The 21,639-nt window shown below is 48.8% G+C and overlaps 1 protein-coding gene across 1 annotated transcript in view; it reads right to left on the bottom strand.

Moving 5' to 3' along the window:
- Positions 1–21,639, bottom strand: part of POLA1 (DNA polymerase alpha 1, catalytic subunit) — a gene marked incomplete in the record, with an annotated part of 464,240 nt that overhangs the window by 435,643 nt on the left and 6,958 nt on the right. The window contains 1 exon segment of the mRNA XM_056558791.1: positions 4,064–4,138. Within this exon segment, the coding sequence (XP_056414766.1) occupies positions 4,064–4,138 (75 nt within the window).

Here is a 21,639-nt window from a genome sequence, read left to right as displayed (position 1 = left end):
ACCTTGTCCTGGTGTAAAACCAGATAGGGAGAATGGCAGGAGAGAGCTGCCAGCTACAAAACTCTGCTAATGGAAGTGACCGCAACGAGGAAGGCCATCTTCCAGGAATGGATACCGAAGAAATGTACCGAAGAGGTTAGAACGGAGTACCCTGCAAGGCACTGAGAATCAAATTCAGATCCCAAGGAGGAGTAGGGGATCTGTAAGGCAGGGCCGCATGAGCAACACCCTGCAGAAAAGTCCAGATATGAGGATCGGACGCCAGGGAACGCTGAAAGAGAATGGAGAGAGCTGACACCGGACCCTTAAGGGAACCGAGAGCCAAGCATTGTACCAGCCCAGACTGTAAAAAGGAAAGAAGTCGTGGGAGGGAGAACACAACTGGGGAGAAGTAGGGAGATTAACATCACCAAAAGCAGGACTGCCAAGTGCGGTGATAAATCTTCACAGAGAAAGGCTTGAGAGCCTTGGTCATTGTGCGGATAACTTGGGGAGAGAACCCCCTGGCTCTCAGAACAGTGGTCTCAACCGCCACACTGTCAAATACAGCAACAGTAAATTGGGGTGGCAAAGGGGACCAGAGAAGAGAGCAGGTCGGGACGAACTGGGAGGCGCAGCGGTACGTCGTCCAACAGTCTAACCCCGTCAGCATACCATGCTTGCCTGGGCCAGTCCGGAGCCACGAGAATGTCAGGGAGGCCCTCCGCTTTGAGCTTCAGGACCCTTAAAAGGAGAGGAAGAGGAGAGAGGGAAGGACGAAGTGCGACCAGGGAATTACTAGGGCATCTACAGCTAGGGCCAAAGGATCTCGGGCCTACGCGACAAAGCGTGGAAATTTCTGGTTATAGCGGGTCGCAAAGGGGTCCACGTCCGGAGAGCCCCAGAGGTTGCAGATCTCCGCAAACACCTCTGAATGAAGAGACCACTCACCAGGGTTGGACAAGGAGTGACTGAGGAAATCCACCTCCCAATTTTCCACTCCCGGAATGTGAATCGCCAAGATGGAGGGAACCCTGAATTCAGCCCAGAGAAAGATCCTGGATACCTTGGGCATCGCTGCAGGACTGCAAGTGCCACCCTGGCCATTGACATACGCCACAGTCCAGGAGAAGAAGTAACTCACACTGAAGGAGGCAAAGATAAATTGCCCGAAGTTCCAGGATGTTGATGGGGAGGAGAGTTTCCTGGGATGACCAATGGCCCTGGACCGTCCGGTTCCTGAAGACTTCCCCCAACCACTGAGACTGGCATCCGTCATGACGACCTGCCAGTGGAGGGGAAGAAAGGATTGTCCCTTTTGAATAAGAGGGGACCGAAGCCACCTCAGGAGGGGACTGGCAAGTCCTAGGAGAAATTTGAAGAGGTCAACAATGAAACGGCTTCCATGGCCGCCACCATCCGACCCAGGACTTCCATGCAGAACCGAATGGAAACTGGAACAGGACGCCCGAGAAGGCAAAGGTCTGAAGAGTGAGAGGGAGACTCTCTTGATTCTGGGTCCTGGTTGGAGCCTTAACCAGGGGGTTGTCCAGGTAGGGGATAACGGACACACCCTGGGCTCACAGGATGGCGATCACTGCCTCCAGAACCTTGGTGAAGACCCTTGGGTCCGTGGCCAGGCCAAAAGGAGGGGCCACAAACTGAAAATAGCCCTCTGGAACTGCGAAGCAGGGATATCCCTGATTTGCTGGAAAAATGGGGATGTGAAGGTAAACGTCTCAGATATCCACCGAGCAAAGAAACTCCCCTTGATCCATGGATGCCACTACAGAACAGAGAGAAACCTATAGAGAAATTAAAAATAAAAAAAGAGAATCTAAATACACACCCCTAAAACTAAAAAATAAGAAAATAAATGACCACGTCTGGAGAACTCCAGACCTGTGTCTGCCTCCTACGGACACTAAGCTAAAAACTGATAGCTCAGAGTCGATAGGCGGGGTATATCCTGCTGGAAGGGGCCGACTTTCTTTTGTTACCTAGTGTCAAGCCTCCTAGTGGCAGCAGCACATTCCCACGGTCTCTGTGTCCCCCAATGGAGCTGAATGAGAAAAGGATATTGGGAGGGGCAACTCCACTCCTGTCCTCAAGTTGTCTATAGCACTGGAGCTCAGGTCTATTCGCTGCAATGGAGCCGGTGCTGGTTTTTATATATTTTTCCTGATCGGAACCCCCATAATCTCTAGAACGGGGCTCATCTAACCTCCCTGAGTGCTCAGTCAGTCATCGGCTGCAGCGATGTCCCACCTCAGTCAGCAATAGGCTAAGCAGATCATCACTATGAAGACCAGTTCAGTGCTTTGTGTAACCCTTTCATGACACTGCCAGATGTTCAGTACTTCACTTATCATAGTAGTGTAATATGTGACTTGCCAAAGAAATAAGGGAAAGGAAACCCTATGTGCGTACTGCTGGCAAACAGCCCCGCTCTAAGCCTGCCACTTAAAATGGAGAGAAACAGCTGGGCACCATAGAGGCTCAAAAACAGTAGTGAGACACTTAAATGACAATATGACAATGGGGGAGGGGGGGGGGTTATTAATCAATAGTCTCTATGGTCCGTTGCTTTTAACCCGTCTTTTTCCTGCTATGGATCTTGCTGTTGTGCGCCAAATTAACGATTTGTTGCAAGTCCATTCATAACTTTGGCGCACGTACAAATACAAGGAAATTATAGCTATTTTTACCTGGGAACTGTTGCCATTTACCTCAGACAAGAGGACAACACCACATACTCTCCAGTAAGTGTTTGGAAGTGCTTTTAAGTAATGGATTTCAAGTTCTGATCTGCTTCCTTTTGTGTATAAGTAATTTATGTACTGTGGACAATTCTTTTGGAGGCAGGACAGCCCATGCTTGTAGTTGTGGCTCTGACAACTGCATGATCATGCGTCTGGGGCTGGGCAGTGGAGATGCTCTGCTTTAATGTTGTGGTGTAATTTATCAGATGAAGAATGTTCAGGTGAGGTAAGTCCTTACATTACAAACAAAATTGCTCAGTCACAAATGTCATCAGGTCAAATAATTAAATCTCCATGTCTAGTATAAAAATGGAGATACTTTTTTTATTTTATTATATATTATTAAAAATATATTAATATATTTAAATATTTTAAAAAAATTTTGTGTATATATATATATATATATATATATATATATATATATATATATATGCGCAAATCATAAAATGTTGCAGTATCTTGTAATACCTTTTTTATTGGACTAACAGCATTTTGTAGAGACAAGCTTTCGGGATTTATCCCTTTATCAAGTCCAAAGCAAATCTAAGCTCACAAGTAGAAGACACAGGTTACATCTCACAAATATGCAGGGGTTAAGACAATAGATGTGGAGAATTCACACTAAGATGGGCCATAATAGTGTGAATTCTCCACATCTATCGTCTTCACCCCTGCATATTTGTGAGATGTAACCTGTGTCTTCTGCTTGGGCGCTTAGATTTGCTTTGGACTTGACAAAGGGAGGAATCCCGAAAGCTTGTCTCTACAAAATGCTGTTAGTCCAATAAAAAAGGTATTACAAGATACTGCAACATTTTATGATTTCAATCTGCATCACTGGACTAATACGGCTACTCAAATTTACTATAATATATATAGATATATATATATATATTATACATTTTGCATGGTCAGCTTGTTGGAGGAGGTTAAGTTTTGCTTAGGTATTATAAAATTAACTTGGTGGTGTGCAATGTCATTTCTGTATGCTACTTTTTTATTGGCAGCGAATTGCGACTTTTGAAGGGTTATCGCGCCCACATTTTTCACCACAGATAGTTTGTCGCAGTTGATGAATTAGTAACCACTGCAAAAAATGACTTGAAAAGTAAGAAAAACATTGAAAATGGCTAGAAGCAAAAGTCGCGTGTTTGTCACATAAATCGAGTATGACAAAATATTGCGACAAAAATACATGAAAAAAACGGTAAACACAATGATGAATTACCCCCCTACCCCACCCCCCCATTGTCACCACTCTGAAGGGTTAATCTAACAAAGTCAGTCAGGTTTATAGAAATCTTTTGGAACGCATTATATACCTTTGTCAGGATGGGCATCCTCATCAAGGTCATCATCAAAAATTTCTCTTCCATCTTCCACATAACCTGCCCCATCTGTAAATCAGAGCAGAAAAAACGTAAAGAACAGCCATAAAAATGAATCTAAAAAGATAAAATAGGAAATGTCATAAATAAAACTGATATGTGTCTACTACATTTCAAAAGTTTTCACTGGTCGGGGTCTGAGTGTTCAGACCTTGACCAATCACAAGAACAAGCCGGGAAACGTTTGGGCAAAGGGTGTTCTCTCCAAGCTCCAGGTCACATAACCTGGACAGACTCATACTATGTATTTCAATTCTTCAACATGTTAACCCCTTAACGACGCAGGACGTATATTTACGTCCTGAGCCAGTCCCGCAATATGAAGCGTATCGCGTCGGTCCCGGTGCTCATCAACGGCCGGGACCCGTGGCTAATACCACACATCGCTGATCGCGGTAGAAGCGGCGGTCAAAGCTGCTTCTAAAGTGAAAGTGACCCGGCTGCTCAGTCGGGCTGTTCGGGACCGCCGCGGTGAAATCGCGGCGTCCCGAACAGCTTACAGGACATACCTGCCTCCTCGGTGTCCGATCGGCGAATGACTGCTCAGTGCCTGAGATCCAGGCAGGAGCAGTCAAGCGCCGATAACACTGATCACAGGCATGTTAATACACGCCTGTGATCTGTGTAAAAGAACAGTGTGTGCAGTGTTATAGGTCCCTATGGGACCTATAACACTGCAAAAAAAAAGTTAAAAAGTGTTAATGAAGGTCATTTAACCCCTTCCCTAATAAAAGTTTGAATCACCTCCCTTTTGCCATAAAAAAAAATAAAACAGTGTAAAAAAAAAAAATAAACCAACATGTGGTATCGCCGCGCGCGTAAATGTCCGAACTATAAAAATATATAATTAATTAAACCGCAGGGTCAATGGCAGGGTCAAAAATTCCAAAGTCAAAAAAAGCGCATTTTTGGTCACTTTTTATACCATTAAAAAATGAATAAAAAGTGATCAAAAAGTCCGATCAAAACAAAAATCATACAGATAAAAACTTCAGATCACGGCGCAAAAAATGAGTCATACCGCCCTGTACGTGGAAAAATAAAAAAGTTATAGGGGTCAGAAGATGACATTTTTAAACGTATACATTTTCCTGCATGTAGTTATGATGTTTTCCAGAAGTGCGACAAAATCAAACCTATATAAGTAGGGTATCATTTTAACCGTATGGACCTACAGAATAATAAGGTGTAATTTTTACCGAAATATGCACTGCGTAGAAACGGAAGCCCCCAAAAGTTACAAAATTGAGTTGTTTTTTATTTTTATTTTGTCGCACAATGATTTTTTTTTCCGTTTCGCCGTGCATTTTTGGGTAAAATGACTAATGTCACTGCAAAGTAGAATTGGTGACGCAAAAAATAAGCCATAATATGGATTTTTAGGTGGAAAATTGAAAGGGTTATGATTTTTAAAAGGTAAGGAGGAAAAAACGAAAGTGCAAAAACGGAAAAACCCTGAGTCCTTAAGGGGTTAAAGCAAGCCGAGCAAATTGATGCTGCCCAAGCAGCATAAAATCCTGGCTGAAAACTATATTTGACTCTAAAATGCTGTAGCATTTTGGATTTAAAAAAAAATGTTTACAGCTGGGTTAAAGTATACTTCCCAAATGTACAACTTATCCCTTATCCTAAGGATAGGGGATAAGTGTTACGGAGCCCCGACTCACTGCATGGAACGGGCATTTTCAATCACCAACGGAAGCGGCAGCAATCTCCAGCTCTGCCATAGAACTGCATGGAGGGGGAGAGTTGGTCACAGCTTCGTGCTGTGGTTGAAAACGCTCGTTTCATGCAGGGAGCCAGGGCTCCATTCAGGAGATCGTGGACGGCCCCAGCAGTCAGACCACCTGTGATCTAACACTTATCCCCTATCTTGGGAGAAGGGATAATTTGTACATCCCGGAGTTACTCTTTAAAGCAAATCTGTCATCAGTATCACCCGCACTAACCTGTCATACAGGATTGTAGTGCTGGTGATACTGATAAAAAAATGATACTTACAATGTTCTGAATGGCCCAGCCGTTGCGCCGTTATCGCGGTTTTTCTTATGTAAATGAGGTCCATGGGCGGAGCTAGGATCAAAGTTCCGGGCACCCCACGTGATCTTCTGCCAAGTGGGCGCTCTGCCCGGATCCTCAATATGCACTGCCTCCCTCCCTGCTCTCGCGGCACAGCGCAGGCGCCGCTCCAGAGTATACCTGGAAGCGGCGTCAGTCAGCCTCATGAGGCGAAAACCTGCCGTGGAGCGCCCGCCCTGCAGAAGATCATGTGAGGTGCCCAGAGCTCTGGTCCTTGCTCCGCTCATACCCCAAGGACCTAATTTACATAAAAAGAAAAACAACGATAACAGCACAACGGCTGGGCCAATCAGGACATTGTAAGTATCATTTTGATCAGTATCACTCACACTACACACCTGTATGACAGGTTAGTGCTTGTGATACCGATGACAAATTTCCTTTAAGTGTCTGGAAGGCCGTCTCCCCAGCTATATCCCTACTGGCTCAGCCTCACTAAAGGTTTCTTGTTATACACAAATAGGGAGAGACCTGTCAAGCAAGCTAAGCCAGATGGGTAGAAGCTGAGAATAGAGACTAGGGATCGACCGATATCGATTTTTTAGGGCCGATACCGATATTCCGGTATAAGTCATCGGCTATTTCCACCCCCCCCCCCTCCCCGGAAATCAATGATTTACAGAGGGCGCTTTAAATCAATGAACTGCAGCGGCTTTTGCGGGGCCAGAGACTGCCGCCACCACCCGCTTCTCTCCCCCTGCCTGTCCTGGGGTCCTCCCTAGTCTAACCACCACCGCTGCCCCATTGCCTCCCCCATCCCCGGTTTTATAGGTTTTATAATTACCTCTTCCCATTGTCCGCGCAACTTCTGGCTCCAGCAGCGTCCTGAGCTGTCACTGTGCGCACTGACGGTGACGTCGCATTTAGGACGTCACTCTTCATTGCACTGCGCAGGACATCACAGGAGCCAGAAGTAGCGTGGACCCTGGGAACAGGTAATTATAAAACCGGGGATGGGGGAGGCAATGGGGCAGTGGCGGCGGCTGTGGTCTCGGCGGTGGTCTATAGCCGGGGCGGGGCATTATCGGCAAGGTAATTGCCGATACCGATAATGTCCAAAATCGTGAATATCAGCCAATAATCGGCCGATCCCTAATAGAGACCACGGGCCTGAAGCATAAGGGTCACCCTTTTTAAAGCGAGTGTGCCAGTTTTGTGCTATACAGTGAGGGTGAGGTGAGAGAGACTCCTTAATGATCAGGGACTTTATAGGTAGTTTAAGGATTGACTAATAACAGTTACTTAGCTTCCTTGTGAGCCACTGATCCATGTACAGTCATGGCCATAAATGTTGGCACCCAAAATTTTTCTAGAGAATGAAGTATTTCTCACAGAAAAGGATTGCAGTAACACATGTTTTGCTCTACACATGTTTATTTCCTTTGTGTGTATTGGAACTAATCCAAAAAAGGGAGGAAAAAAAGCAAATTGGACATAATGCCACACCAAACTCCAAAAATGGTCTGGACAAAATAATTGGCACCCTTAACTTAATATTTGGTTGCACACCCTATGGAAAAAATTACTGAAATCAGTCACTTCCTATAACCATTAATAAGCTTCTTACACCTCTCAGCCGTAATGTTTGACCACTCTTCCTTTGCAAACTGCTCCAGATCTCTCTTATTGGAAGGTGTCTTTTCCCAACAGCAATTTTAAAGATCTCTCCACAGGTTTTCAATGGGATTTAGATCTGATCTCATTGCTGGCCCCTTCAGAACTCTCCAGCACTTTGTTGCCATCCATTTCTGGGTGCCTTTTGACATATGTTTGGGGTCATTGACTTGCTGGAAGACCCAAGATCTTGGATGCAAACCCAGCTTTCTGACACTGGACTGTACAGTGTGACCCAAGATACATTGGTAATCCTCAGATTTCATGATGCCTTGCACACATTCTAGGCACCCAGTGCCAGAGGCAGCAAAACATCATTGAGCCTCCACCATATTTCACTGTAGGTACTGTGTTCTTTTCTTTGTAGGCCTCATTCCTTTTTCGGTAAACAGTAGGATGATGTGCTTTACCAAAAAGCTCTATCTTGGTCTAATCTGTCCACAAGACGTTTTCCCAGAAGGATTTTGGCTTACTCAAGTTCATTTTGGCAAAATATAGTCTTGCTCTTTTTAGGTCTCTAATCAGTGGGGTCCTCCTGGGTCTCCTGCCATAGCGTTTCATTTCATTTAAATGTTGATGGATAGTTTGTGCTGACACTGATGCTCCCTGAGCCTGCAGAACAGCTTGAATGTCTTTGAAACTTGTTTGGGGCTGCTAATCCACCATCTCGACTATCCTGCATTGACACCTTTCATCAATTTTTCTCTTCCATCCATGCCAGGGAGATTAGCTACACTGCCATGGGTTGCAAACTTCTTGATAATGTTGCGCACTGTGGACAATGGAAAATCAAACTCTCTGGAGATGGACTTGTAACGGTCCTCAGACAGTTTTCTTCTCCTCTTTCTGTTGTCCATGCTTAGTGTGGCACACACAGACACACAATGCAAAGACTAAGTGAACGTCTCTCCTTTTTATCTGCTTTCAGGTGTCATTTTTATATTGCCCACACCTGTTACTTGCCCCAGGTGAGTTTAAAGGAGAATCACATGCTTGAAACAATATTTCCACAATTTTAAAAGGGTGCCAATTGGGTGTCCAATTTGCTTTTTTTCCCCACCTTTTTGGTTCAGTTCCAATACACACAAAGGGAATAAACACATGTATAGCAAAACATGTGTTACTGCCATTCTTTTCTGTGAGAAATACTTCATTTTGTAAAAAAAAAATGTCAGGGGTGCCAACATTTACGGCCATGACTGTATATCTCAGAGAGCCCTTATACTGTTATTAACCATTTGATAATCAGATTGATCACGGTCTTGTTTTCTATTCACTTTTGGTATATACATTTTGTACTGTTTGATCATTTAGGACAGGTGCATATGCAGTGAGGTGTGAAACGTGGCGAGGTGATCACCATCCTGCCACATAGGCTTTTTTTCATGCGGTCATTTGTGTTGCAAGTAAAGAGTTTTTTGTTTTACGGGGTTACGTATTATTTTATTGGTAACTTTAAAATAAAAGCTACATTTTCAAAAAAAAAAAAAATTAACATTTTATTATTTTTTTTAGGTGTTTTATCCCCCCTTAAAAACTCAATTTTTGCTCTTTCGTCTTTTCCTCCTTACCTTAAAAAAAAATAATAGTTCTTTAAATTTTGCACCTAAAAATCCATATGATTGCTTATTTTTTGCGCCACCAATTCTACTTTGTAATGACAGTCATTTTGATCTGAAATTTTTACTATACTATTTTTGTCTTGATCAGACTTGTTGATCGTTTATTAATTTTTTATTATATAAAGAAAGTTACCAAAAATACGCAATTTTTTTGCCCATACGCAATTGACTGTGCGGTTTAATTAATGATATATTATTATAATTCGGACATTTCCGCACACAGCATTACCACGTTTATTTTTATGTATAACTTTTTTTATTTTTTATGGCAAAAGGCGGGGGGGGGGGGGGTAATTCAAACTTATCAGGGAAGGGGTTAAATCATCTTCATTAACTTTTCTTTTCCACTTTTCTTTGCAATGTTATAGCCCCCCATGGGAGACTAACACTGCACCAGGGGTGTGGAAATTTAATAAAAAAACTCAACGTGTGTGTGTATGTATGTATATATGTATGTGTGTATGTTCCACAAAAACTTGCAAACGGCTGAAGATATTAATATGAAACTTGGCACACATGTTACTTCTATGTCAACAACAAACATAGGATAGGTGATTTAACCCTTACTTACCCCCATTTGCCAGGGGCGGGGCTTATGTTTAAAATCCCATGCAAGTCAATGGGAAATATATGTTACCGCATAACTTCCAAACGGCTGGAGATATTTCGATAATACTTGGTCACATGTTACTTATATGTCCACTTAACATATAGGATAGTTAATTTAACCCTTAACTACCCCCATTTGTGAGGGTCGGGGTTTTTGTTTAAAGTCCCATGTAAATCCATGGGAAATTTATTTTCCCTATATAATTTCCGTACGGCTGGAGCTATTTCAATGCTTGGTACACATATTACGGGTCGGGATAGGAGGACGGGATAGGAGGTCGGGATAAGAGGACGGGATAAGAGGACGGGATAAGAGGACGGGATAAGAGGACGGGATAAGAGGACGGGATAAGAGGACGGGATAAGAGGACGGGATAAGAGGACGGGATAAGAGGACGGGATAAGAGGACGGGATAAGAGGACGGGATAAGAGGACGGGATAAGAGGACGGGATAAGAGGACGGGATAAGAGGACGGGATAAGAGGACGGGATAAGAGGACGGGATAAGAGGACGGGATAAGAGGACGGGATAAGAGGACGGGATAAGAGGACGGGATAAGAGGACGGGATAAGAGGACGGGATAAGAGGACGGGATAAGAGGACGGGATAAGAGGACGGGATAAGAGGACGGGATAAGAGGACGGGATAAGAGGACGGGATAAGAGGACGGGATAAGAGGACGGGATAAGAGGACGGGATAAGAGGACGGGATAAGAGGACGGGATAAGAGGACGGGATAAGAGGACGGGATAAGAGGACGGGATAAGAGGACGGGATAAGAGGACGGGATAAGAGGACGGGATAAGAGGACGGGATAAGAGGACGGGATAAGAGGACGGGATAAGAGGACGGGATAAGAGGACGGGATAAGAGGACGGGATAAGAGGACGGGATAAGAGGACGGGATAAGAGGACGGGATAAGAGGACGGGATAAGAGGACGGGATAAGAGGACGGGATAAGAGGACGGGATAAGAGGACGGGATAAGAGGACGGGATAAGAGGACGGGATAAGAGGACGGGATAAGAGGACGGGATAAGAGGACGGGATAAGAGGACGGGATAAGAGGACGGGATAAGAGGACGGGATAAGAGGACGGGATAAGAGGACGGGATAAGAGGACGGGATAAGAGGACGGGATAAGAGGACGGGATAAGAGGACGGGATAAGAGGACGGGATAAGAGGACGGGATAAGAGGACGGGATAAGAGGACGGGATAAGAGGACGGGATAAGAGGACGGGATAAGAGGACGGGATAAGAGGACGGGATAAGAGGACGGGATAAGAGGACGGGATAAGAGGACGGGATAAGAGGACGGGATAAGAGGACGGGATAAGAGGACGGGATAAGAGGACGGGATAAGAGGACGGGATAAGAGGACGGGATAAGAGGACGGGATAAGAGGACGGGATAAGAGGACGGGATAAGAGGACGGGATAAGAGGACGGGATAAGAGGACGGGATAAGAGGACGGGATAAGAGGACGGGATAAGAGGACGGGATAAGAGGACGGGATAAGAGGACGGGATAAGAGGACGGGATAAGAGGACGGGATAAGAGGACGGGATAAGAGGACGGGATAAGAGGACGGGATAAGAGGACGGGATAAGAGGACGGGATAAGAGGACGGGATAAGAGGACGGGATAAGAGGACGGGATAAGAGGACGGGATAAGAGGACGGGATAAGAGGACGGGATAAGAGGACGGGATAAGAGGACGGGATAAGAGGACGGGATAAGAGGACGGGATAAGAGGACGGGATAAGAGGACGGGATAAGAGGACGGGATAAGAGGACGGGATAAGAGGACGGGATAAGAGGACGGGATAAGAGGACGGGATAAGAGGACGGGATAAGAGGACGGGATAAGAGGACGGGATAAGAGGACGGGATAAGAGGACGGGATAAGAGGACGGGATAAGAGGACGGGATAAGAGGACGGGATAAGAGGACGGGATAAGAGGACGGGATAAGAGGACGGGATAAGAGGACGGGATAAGAGGACGGGATAAGAGGACGGGATAAGAGGACGGGATAAGAGGACGGGATAAGAGGACGGGATAAGAGGACGGGATAAGAGGACGGGATAAGAGGACGGGATAAGAGGACGGGATAAGAGGACGGGATAAGAGGACGGGATAAGAGGACGGGATAAGAGGACGGGATAAGAGGACGGGATAAGAGGACGGGATAAGAGGACGGGATAAGAGGACGGGATAAGAGGACGGGATAAGAGGACGGGATAAGAGGACGGGATAAGAGGACGGGATAAGAGGACGGGATAAGAGGACGGGATAAGAGGACGGGATAAGAGGACGGGATAAGAGGACGGGATAAGAGGACGGGATAAGAGGACGGGATAAGAGGACGGGATAAGAGGACGGGATAAGAGGACGGGATAAGAGGACGGGATAAGAGGACGGGATAAGAGGACGGGATAAGAGGACGGGATAAGAGGACGGGATAAGAGGACGGGATAAGAGGACGGGATAAGAGGACGGGATAAGAGGACGGGATAAGAGGACGGGATAAGAGGACGGGATAAGAGGACGGGATAAGAGGACGGGATAAGAGGACGGGATAAGAGGACGGGATAAGAGGACGGGATAAGAGGACGGGATAAGAGGACGGGATAAGAGGACGGGATAAGAGGACGGGATAAGAGGACGGGATAAGAGGACGGGATAAGAGGACGGGATAAGAGGACGGGATAAGAGGACGGGATAAGAGGACGGGATAAGAGGACGGGATAAGAGGACGGGATAAGAGGACGGGATAAGAGGACGGGATAAGAGGACGGGATAAGAGGACGGGATAAGAGGACGGGATAAGAGGACGGGATAAGAGGACGGGATAAGAGGACGGGATAAGAGGACGGGATAAGAGGACGGGATAAGAGGACGGGATAAGAGGACGGGATAAGAGGACGGGATAAGAGGACGGGATAAGAGGACGGGATAAGAGGACGGGATAAGAGGACGGGATAAGAGGACGGGATAAGAGGACGGGATAAGAGGACGGGATAAGAGGACGGGATAAGAGGACGGGATAAGAGGACGGGATAAGAGGACGGGATAAGAGGACGGGATAAGAGGACGGGATAAGAGGACGGGATAAGAGGACGGGATAAGAGGACGGGATAAGAGGACGGGATAAGAGGACGGGATAAGAGGACGGGATAAGAGGACGGGATAAGAGGACGGGATAAGAGGACGGGATAAGAGGACGGGATAAGAGGACGGGATAAGAGGACGGGATAAGAGGACGGGATAAGAGGACGGGATAAGAGGACGGGATAAGAGGACGGGATAAGAGGACGGGATAAGAGGACGGGATAAGAGGACGGGATAAGAGGACGGGATAAGAGGACGGGATAAGAGGACGGGATAAGAGGACGGGATAAGAGGACGGGATAAGAGGACGGGATAAGAGGACGGGATAAGAGGACGGGATAAGAGGACGGGATAAGAGGACGGGATAAGAGGACGGGATAAGAGGACGGGATAAGAGGACGGGATAAGAGGACGGGATAAGAGGACGGGATAAGAGGACGGGATAAGAGGACGGGATAAGAGGACGGGATAAGAGGACGGGATAAGAGGACGGGATAAGAGGACGGGATAAGAGGACGGGATAAGAGGACGGGATAAGAGGACGGGATAAGAGGACGGGATAAGAGGACGGGATAAGAGGACGGGATAAGAGGACGGGATAAGAGGACGGGATAAGAGGACGGGATAAGAGGACGGGATAAGAGGACGGGATAAGAGGACGGGATAAGAGGACGGGATAAGAGGACGGGATAAGAGGACGGGATAAGAGGACGGGATAAGAGGACGGGATAAGAGGACGGGATAAGAGGACGGGATAAGAGGACGGGATAAGAGGACGGGATAAGAGGACGGGATAAGAGGACGGGATAAGAGGACGGGATAAGAGGACGGGATAAGAGGACGGGATAAGAGGACGGGATAAGAGGACGGGATAAGAGGACGGGATAAGAGGACGGGATAAGAGGACGGGATAAGAGGACGGATAAGAGGACGGGATAAGAGGACGGGATAAGAGGACGGGATAAGAGGACGGGATAAGAGGACGGGATAAGAGGACGGATAAGAGGACGGGATAAGAGGACGGGATAAGAGGACGGATAAGAGGACGGGATAAGAGGACGGGATAAGAGGACGGGATAAGAGGACGGGATAAGAGGACGGGATAAGAGGACGGGATAAGAGGACGGGATAAGAGGACGGGATAAGAGGACGGGATACGACGATAAGAGGACGGGATAAGAGGACGGGATAAGAGGACGGGATAAGAGGACGGGATAAGAGGACGGGATAAGAGGACGGGATAAGAGGACGGGATAAGAGGACGGGATAAGAGGACGGGATAAGAGGACGGGATAAGAGGACGGGATAAGAGGACGGGATAAGAGGACGGGATAAGAGGACGGGATAAGAGGACGGGATAAGAGGACGGGATAAGAGGACGGGATAAGAGGACGGGATAAGAGGACGGGATAAGAGGACGGGATAAGAGGACGGGATAAGAGGACGGGATAAGAGGACGGGATAAGAGGACGGATAAGAGGACGGGATAAGAGGACGGGATAAGAGGACGGGATAAGAGGACGGGATAAGAGGACGGGATAAGAGGACGGGATAAGAGGACGGGATAAGAGGACGGATAAGAGGACGGGATAAGAGGACGGGATAAGAGGACGGGATAAGAGGACGGGATAAGAGGACGGGATAAGAGGACGGATAAGAGGACGGGATAAGAGGACGGGATAAGAGGACGGGATAAGAGGACGGATAAGAGGACGGGATAAGAGGACGGGATAAGAGGACGGGATAAGAGGACGGGATAAGAGGACGGGATAAGAGGACGGGATAAGAGGACGGGATAAGAGGACGGGATAAGAGGACGGGATAAGAGGACGGGATAAGAGGACGGGATAAGAGGACGGGATAAGAGGACGGGATAAGAGGACGGGATAAGAGGACGGGATAAGAGGACGGGATAAGAGGACGGGGATAAGAGGACGGGATAAGAGGACGGATAAGAGGACGGGATAAGAGGACGGGATAAGAGGACGGGATAAGAGGACGGGATAAGAGGACGGGATAAGAGGACGGGATAAGAGGACGGGATAAGAGGACGGGATAAGAGGACGGGATAAGAGGACGGGATAAGAGGACGGATAAGAGGACGGGATAAGAGGACGGGATAAGAGGACGGGATAAGAGGACGGGATAAGAGGACGGGATAAGAGGACGGGATAAGAGGACGGGATAAGAGGACGGGATAAGAGGACGGGATAAGAGGACGGGATAAGAGGACGGGATAAGAGGACGGATAAGAGGACGGGATAAGAGGACGGGATAAGAGGACGGGATAAGAGGACGGGATAAGAGGACGGGATAAGAGGACGGATAAGAGGACGGGATAAGAGGACGGGATAAGAGGACGGGATAAGAGGACGGGATAAGAGGACGGGATAAGAGGACGGGATAAGAGGACGGGATAAGAGGACGGGATAAGAGGACGGGATAAGAGGACGGGATAAGAGGACGGGATAAGAGGACGGGATAAGAGGACGGGATAAGAGGACGGGATAAGAGGACGGGATAAGAGGACGGGATAAGAGGACGGGATAAGAGGACGGGATAAGAGGACGGGATAAGAGGACGGGATAAGAGGACGGGATAAGAGGACGGGATAAGAGGACGGGATAAGAGGACGGATAGAGGACGGGATAAGAGGACGGGATAAGAGGACGGGATAAGAGGACGGGATAAGAGGACGGGATAAGAGGACGGGATAAGAGGACGGGATAAGAGGACGGGATAAGAGGACGGGATAAGAGGACGGGATAAGAGGACGGGATAAGAGGACGGGATAAGAGGACGGGATAAGAGGACGGGATAAGAGGACGGGATAAGAGGACGGGATAAGAGGACGGGATAAGAGGACGGGATAAGAGGACGGGATAAGAGGACGGGATAAGAGGACGGGATAAGAGGACGGGATAAGAGGACGGGATAAGAGGACGGGATAAGAGGACGGGATAAGAGGACGGGATAAGAGGACGGGATAAGAGGACGGGATAAGAGGACGGGATAAGAGGACGGGATAAGAGGACGGGATAAGAGGACGGGATAAGAGGACGGATAAGAGGACGGGATAAGAGGACGGGATAAGAGGACGGGATAAGAGGACGGGATAAGAGGACGGGATAAGAGGACGGGATAAGAGGACGGGATAAGAGGACGGGATAAGAGGACGGGATAAGAGGACGGGATAAGAGGACGGGATAAGAGGACGGGATAAGAGGACGGGATAAGAGGACGGGATAAGAGGACGGGATAAGAGGACGGGATAAGAGGACGGGATAAGAGGACGGGATAAGAGGACGGGATAAGAGGACGGGATAAGAGGACGGATAAGAGGACGGGATAAGAGGACGGATAAGAGGACGGGATAAGAGGACGGGATAAGAGGACGGGATAAGAGGACGGGATAAGAGGACGGGATAAGAGGACGGGATAAGAGGACGGGATAAGAGGACGGGATAAGAGGACGGGATAAGAGGACGGGATAAGAGGACGGGATAAGAGGACGGGATAAGAGGACGGGATAAGAGGACGGGATAAGAGGACGGGATAAGAGGACGGGATAAGAGGACGGGATAAGAGGACGGGATAAGAGGACGGGATAAGAGGACGGGATAAGAGGACGGGATAAGAGGACGGGATAAGAGGACGGGATAAGAGGACGGGATAAGAGGACGGGATAAGAGGACGGGATAAGAGGACGGGATAAGAGGACGGGATAAGAGGACGGGATAAGAGGACGGGATAAGAGGACGGGATAAGAGGACGGATAAGAGGACGGGATAAGAGGACGGGATAAGAGGACGGGATAAGAGGACGGGATAAGAGGACGGGATAAGAGGACGGATAAGAGGACGGGATAAGAGGACGGGATAAGAGGACGGGATAAGAGGACGGGATAAGAGGACGGGATAAGAGGACGGGATAAGAGACGGGATAAGAGGACGGGATAAGAGGACGGGAAAGAGGACGGGATAAGAGGACGGATAAGAGGACGGGATAAGAGGACGGGATAAGAGGACGGGATAAGAGGACGGGATAAGAGGACGGGATAAGAGGACGGGATAAGAGGACGGGATAAGAGGACGGGATAAGAGGACGGGATAAGAGGACGGGATAAGAGGACGGGATAAGAGGACGGGATAAGAGGACGGGATAAGAGGACGGGATAAGAGGACGGGATAAGAGGACGGGATAAGAGGACGGGATAAGAGGACGGGATAAGAGGACGGGATAAGAGGACGGGATAAGAGGACGGGATAAGAGGACGGGATAAGAGGACGGGATAAGAGGACGGGATAAGAGGACGGGATAAGAGGACGGGATAAGAGGACGGGATAAGAGGACGGGATAAGAGGACGGGATAAGAGGACGGGATAAGAGGACGGGATAAGAGGACGGGATAAGAGGACGGGATAAGAGGACGGGATAAGAGGACGGGATAAGAGGACGGGATAAGAGGACGGGATAAGAGGACGGGATAAGAGGACGGGATAAGAGGACGGGATAAGAGGACGGGATAAGAGGACGGGATAAGAGGACGGGATAAGAGGACGGGATAAGAGGACGGGATAAGAGGACGGGATAAGAGGACGGGATAAGAGGACGGGATAAGAGGACGGGATAAGAGGACGGGATAAGAGGACGGGATAAGAGGACGGGATAAGAGGACGGGATAAGAGGACGGGATAAGAGGACGGGATAAGAGGACGGGATAAGAGGACGGGATAAGAGGACGGGATAAGAGGACGGGATAAGAGGACGGGATAAGAGGACGGGATAAGAGGACGGGATAAGAGGACGGGATAAGAGGACGGGATAAGAGGACGGGATAAGAGGACGGGATAAGAGGACGGGATAAGAGGACGGGATAAGAGGACGGGATAAGAGGACGGGATAAGAGGACGGGATAAGAGGACGGGATAAGAGGACGGGATAAGAGGACGGGATAAGAGGACGGGATAAGAGGACGGGATAAGAGGACGGGATAAGAGGACGGGATAAGAGGACGGGATAAGAGGACGGGATAAGAGGACGGGATAAGAGGACGGGATAAGAGGACGGGATAAGAGGACGGGATAAGAGGACGGATAAGAGACGGGATAAGAGGACGGATAAGAGGACGGGATAAGAGGACGGGATAAGAGGACGGGATAAGAGGACGGGATAAGAGGACGGATAAGAGGACGGGATAAGAGGACGGGATAAGAGGACGGGATAAGAGGACGGGATAAGAGGACGGGATAAGAGGACGGGATAAGAGGACGGGATAAGAGGACGGGATAAGAGGACGGGATAAGAGGACGGGATAAGAGGACGGGATAAGAGGACGGGATAAGAGGACGGGATAAAGAGGACGGGATAAGAGGACGGGATAAGAGGACGGGATAAGAGGACGGGATAAGAGGACGGGATAAGAGGACGGGATAAGAGGACGGGATAAGAGGACGGGATAAGAGGACGGGATAAGAGGACGGGATAAGAGGACGGGATAAGAGGACGGGATAAGAGGACGGGATAGAGAGGGACGGGGGATAAGAGGACGGGATAAGAGGACGGGATAAGAGGACGGGATAAGAGGACGGGATAAGAGGACGGGATAAGAGGACGGGATAAGAGGACGGGATAAGAGGACGGGATAAGAGGACGGATAAGAGGACGGGATAAGAGGACGGGATAAGAGGACGGGATAAGAGGACGGGATAAGAGGACGGGATAAGAGGACGGGATAAGAGGACGGGATAAGAGGACGGGATAAGAGGACGGGATAAGAGGACGGGATAAGAGGACGGGATAAGAGGACGGGATAAGAGGACGGGATAAGAGGACGGGATAAGAGGACGGGATAAGAGGACGGGATAAGAGGACGGGATAAGAGGACGGGATAAGAGGACGGGATAAGAGGACGGGATAAGAGGACGGATAAGAGGACGGGATAAGAGGACGGGATAAGAGGACGGGATAAGAGGACGGGATAAGAGGACGGGATAAGAGGACGGGATAAGAGGACGGGATAAGAGGACGGGATAAGAGGACGGGATAAGAGGACGGGATAAGAGGACGGGATAAGAGGACGGGATAAGAGGACGGGATAAGAGGACGGGATAAGAGGACGGGATAAGAGGACGGGATAAGAGGACGGATAAGAGGACGGGATAAGAGGACGGGATAAGAGGACGGGATAAGAGGACGGGATAAGAGGACGGGATAAGAGGACGGGATAAGAGGACGGGATAAGAGGACGGATAAGAGGACGGGATAAGAGGACGGGATAAGAGGACGGGATAAGAGGACGGGATAAGAGGACGGGATAAGAGGACGGGATAAGAGGACGGATAAGAGGACGGGATAAGAGGACGGGATAAGAGGACGGGATAAGAGGACGGGATAAGAGGACGGGATAAGAGGACGGGATAAGAGGACGGGATAAGAGGACGGGATAAGAGGACGGGATAAGAGGACGGGATAAGAGGACGGGATAAGAGGACGGGATAAGAGGACGGGATAAGAGGACGGATAAGAGGACGGGATAAGAGGACGGGATAAGAGGACGGGATAAGAGGACGGGATAAGAGGACGGGATAAGAGGACGGGATAAGAGGACGGGATAAGAGGACGGGATAAGAGGACGGGATAAGAGGACGGGATAAGAGGACGGGATAAGAGGACGGATAAGAGGACGGGATAAGAGGACGGGATAAGAGGACGGGATAAGAGGACGGGATAAGAGGACGGGATAAGAGGACGGGGATAAGAGGACGGGATAAGAGGACGGGATAAGAGGACGGGATAAGAGGACGGGATAAGAGGACGGGATAAGAGGACGGGATAAGAGGACGGATAAGAGGACGGGATAAGAGGACGGGATAAGAGGACGGATAAGAGGACGGGATAAGAGGACGGGATAAGAGGACGGGATAAGAGGACGGGATAAGAGGACGGGATAAGAGGACGGATAAGAGGACGGGATAAGAGGACGGGATAAGAGGACGGGATAAGAGGACGGGATAAGAGGACGGGATAAGAGGACGGGATAAGAGGACGGGATAAGAGGACGGGATAAGAGGACGGATAAGAGGACGGGATAAGAGGACGGGATAAGAGGACGGGATAAGAGGACGGGATAAGAGGACGGGATAAGAGGACGGGATAAGAGGACGGGATAAGAGGACGGGATAAGAGGACGGGATAAGAGGACGGGATAAGAGGACGGGATAAGAGGACGGGATAAGAGGACGGGATAAGAGGACGGGATAAGAGGACGGATAAGAGGACGGGATAAGAGGACGGGATAAGAGGACGGGATAAGAGGACGGGATAAGAGGACGGGATAAGAGGACGGGATAAGAGGACGGGATAAGAGGACGGGATAAGAGGACGGGATAAGAGGACGGGATAAGAGGACGGGATAAGAGGACGGGATAAGAGGACGGGATAAGAGGACGGGATAAGAGGACGGGATAAGAGGACGGGATAAGAGGACGGGATAAGAGGACGGGATAAGAGGACGGGATAAGAGGACGGGATAAGAGGACGGGATAAGAGGACGGGATAAGAGGACGGGATAAGAGGACGGGATAAGAGGACGGGATAAGAGGACGGGATAAGAGGACGGGATAAGAGGACGGATAAGAGGACGGGATAAGAGGACGGGATAAGAGGACGGGATAAGAGGACGGGATAAGAGGACGGGATAAGAGGACGGGATAAGAGGACGGGATAAGAGGACGGGATAAGAGGACGGGATAAGAGGACGGGATAAGAGGACGGGATAAGAGGACGGGATAAGAGGACGGATAAGAGGACGGGATAAGAGGACGGATAAGAGGACGGGATAAGAGGACGGGATAAGAGGACGGGATAAGAGGACGGGATAAGAGGACGGGATAAGAGGACGGGATAAGAGGACGGGATAAGAGGACGGGATAAGAGGACGGGATAAGAGGACGGGATAAGAGGACGGGATAAGAGGACGGGATAAGAGGACGGGATAAGAGGACGGGATAAGAGGACGGATAAGAGGACGGATAAGAGGACGGGATAAGAGGACGGGATAAGAGGACGAGGATAAGAGGACGGGATAAGAGGACGGGATAAAGGACGGATAGACGGATAAGAGGACGGGATAAGAGGACGGGATAAGAGGACGGATAAAGAGGACGGGATAAGAGGACGGGATAAGAGGACGGGATAAGAGGACGGGATAAGAGGACGGGATAAGAGGACGGGATAAGAGGACGGGATAAGAGGACGGGATAAGAGGACGGGATAAGAGGAACGGGATAAGAGGACGGGATAAGAGGACGGGATAAGAGGACGGGATAAGAGGACGGGATAAGACGAGAGGACGGATAAGAGGACGGGATAAGAGGACGGGATAAGAGGACGGGATAAGAGGACGGGATAAGAGGACGGGATAAGAGGACGGGATAAGAGGACGGGATAAGAGGACGGGATAAGAGA

Source organism: Hyla sarda, chromosome 2, assembly GCF_029499605.1.
Source record: "Hyla sarda isolate aHylSar1 chromosome 2, aHylSar1.hap1, whole genome shotgun sequence".
Taxonomy (NCBI): domain Eukaryota; kingdom Metazoa; phylum Chordata; class Amphibia; order Anura; family Hylidae; genus Hyla; species Hyla sarda.
This window is presented reverse-complemented; position numbering and strand designations above follow the sequence as displayed.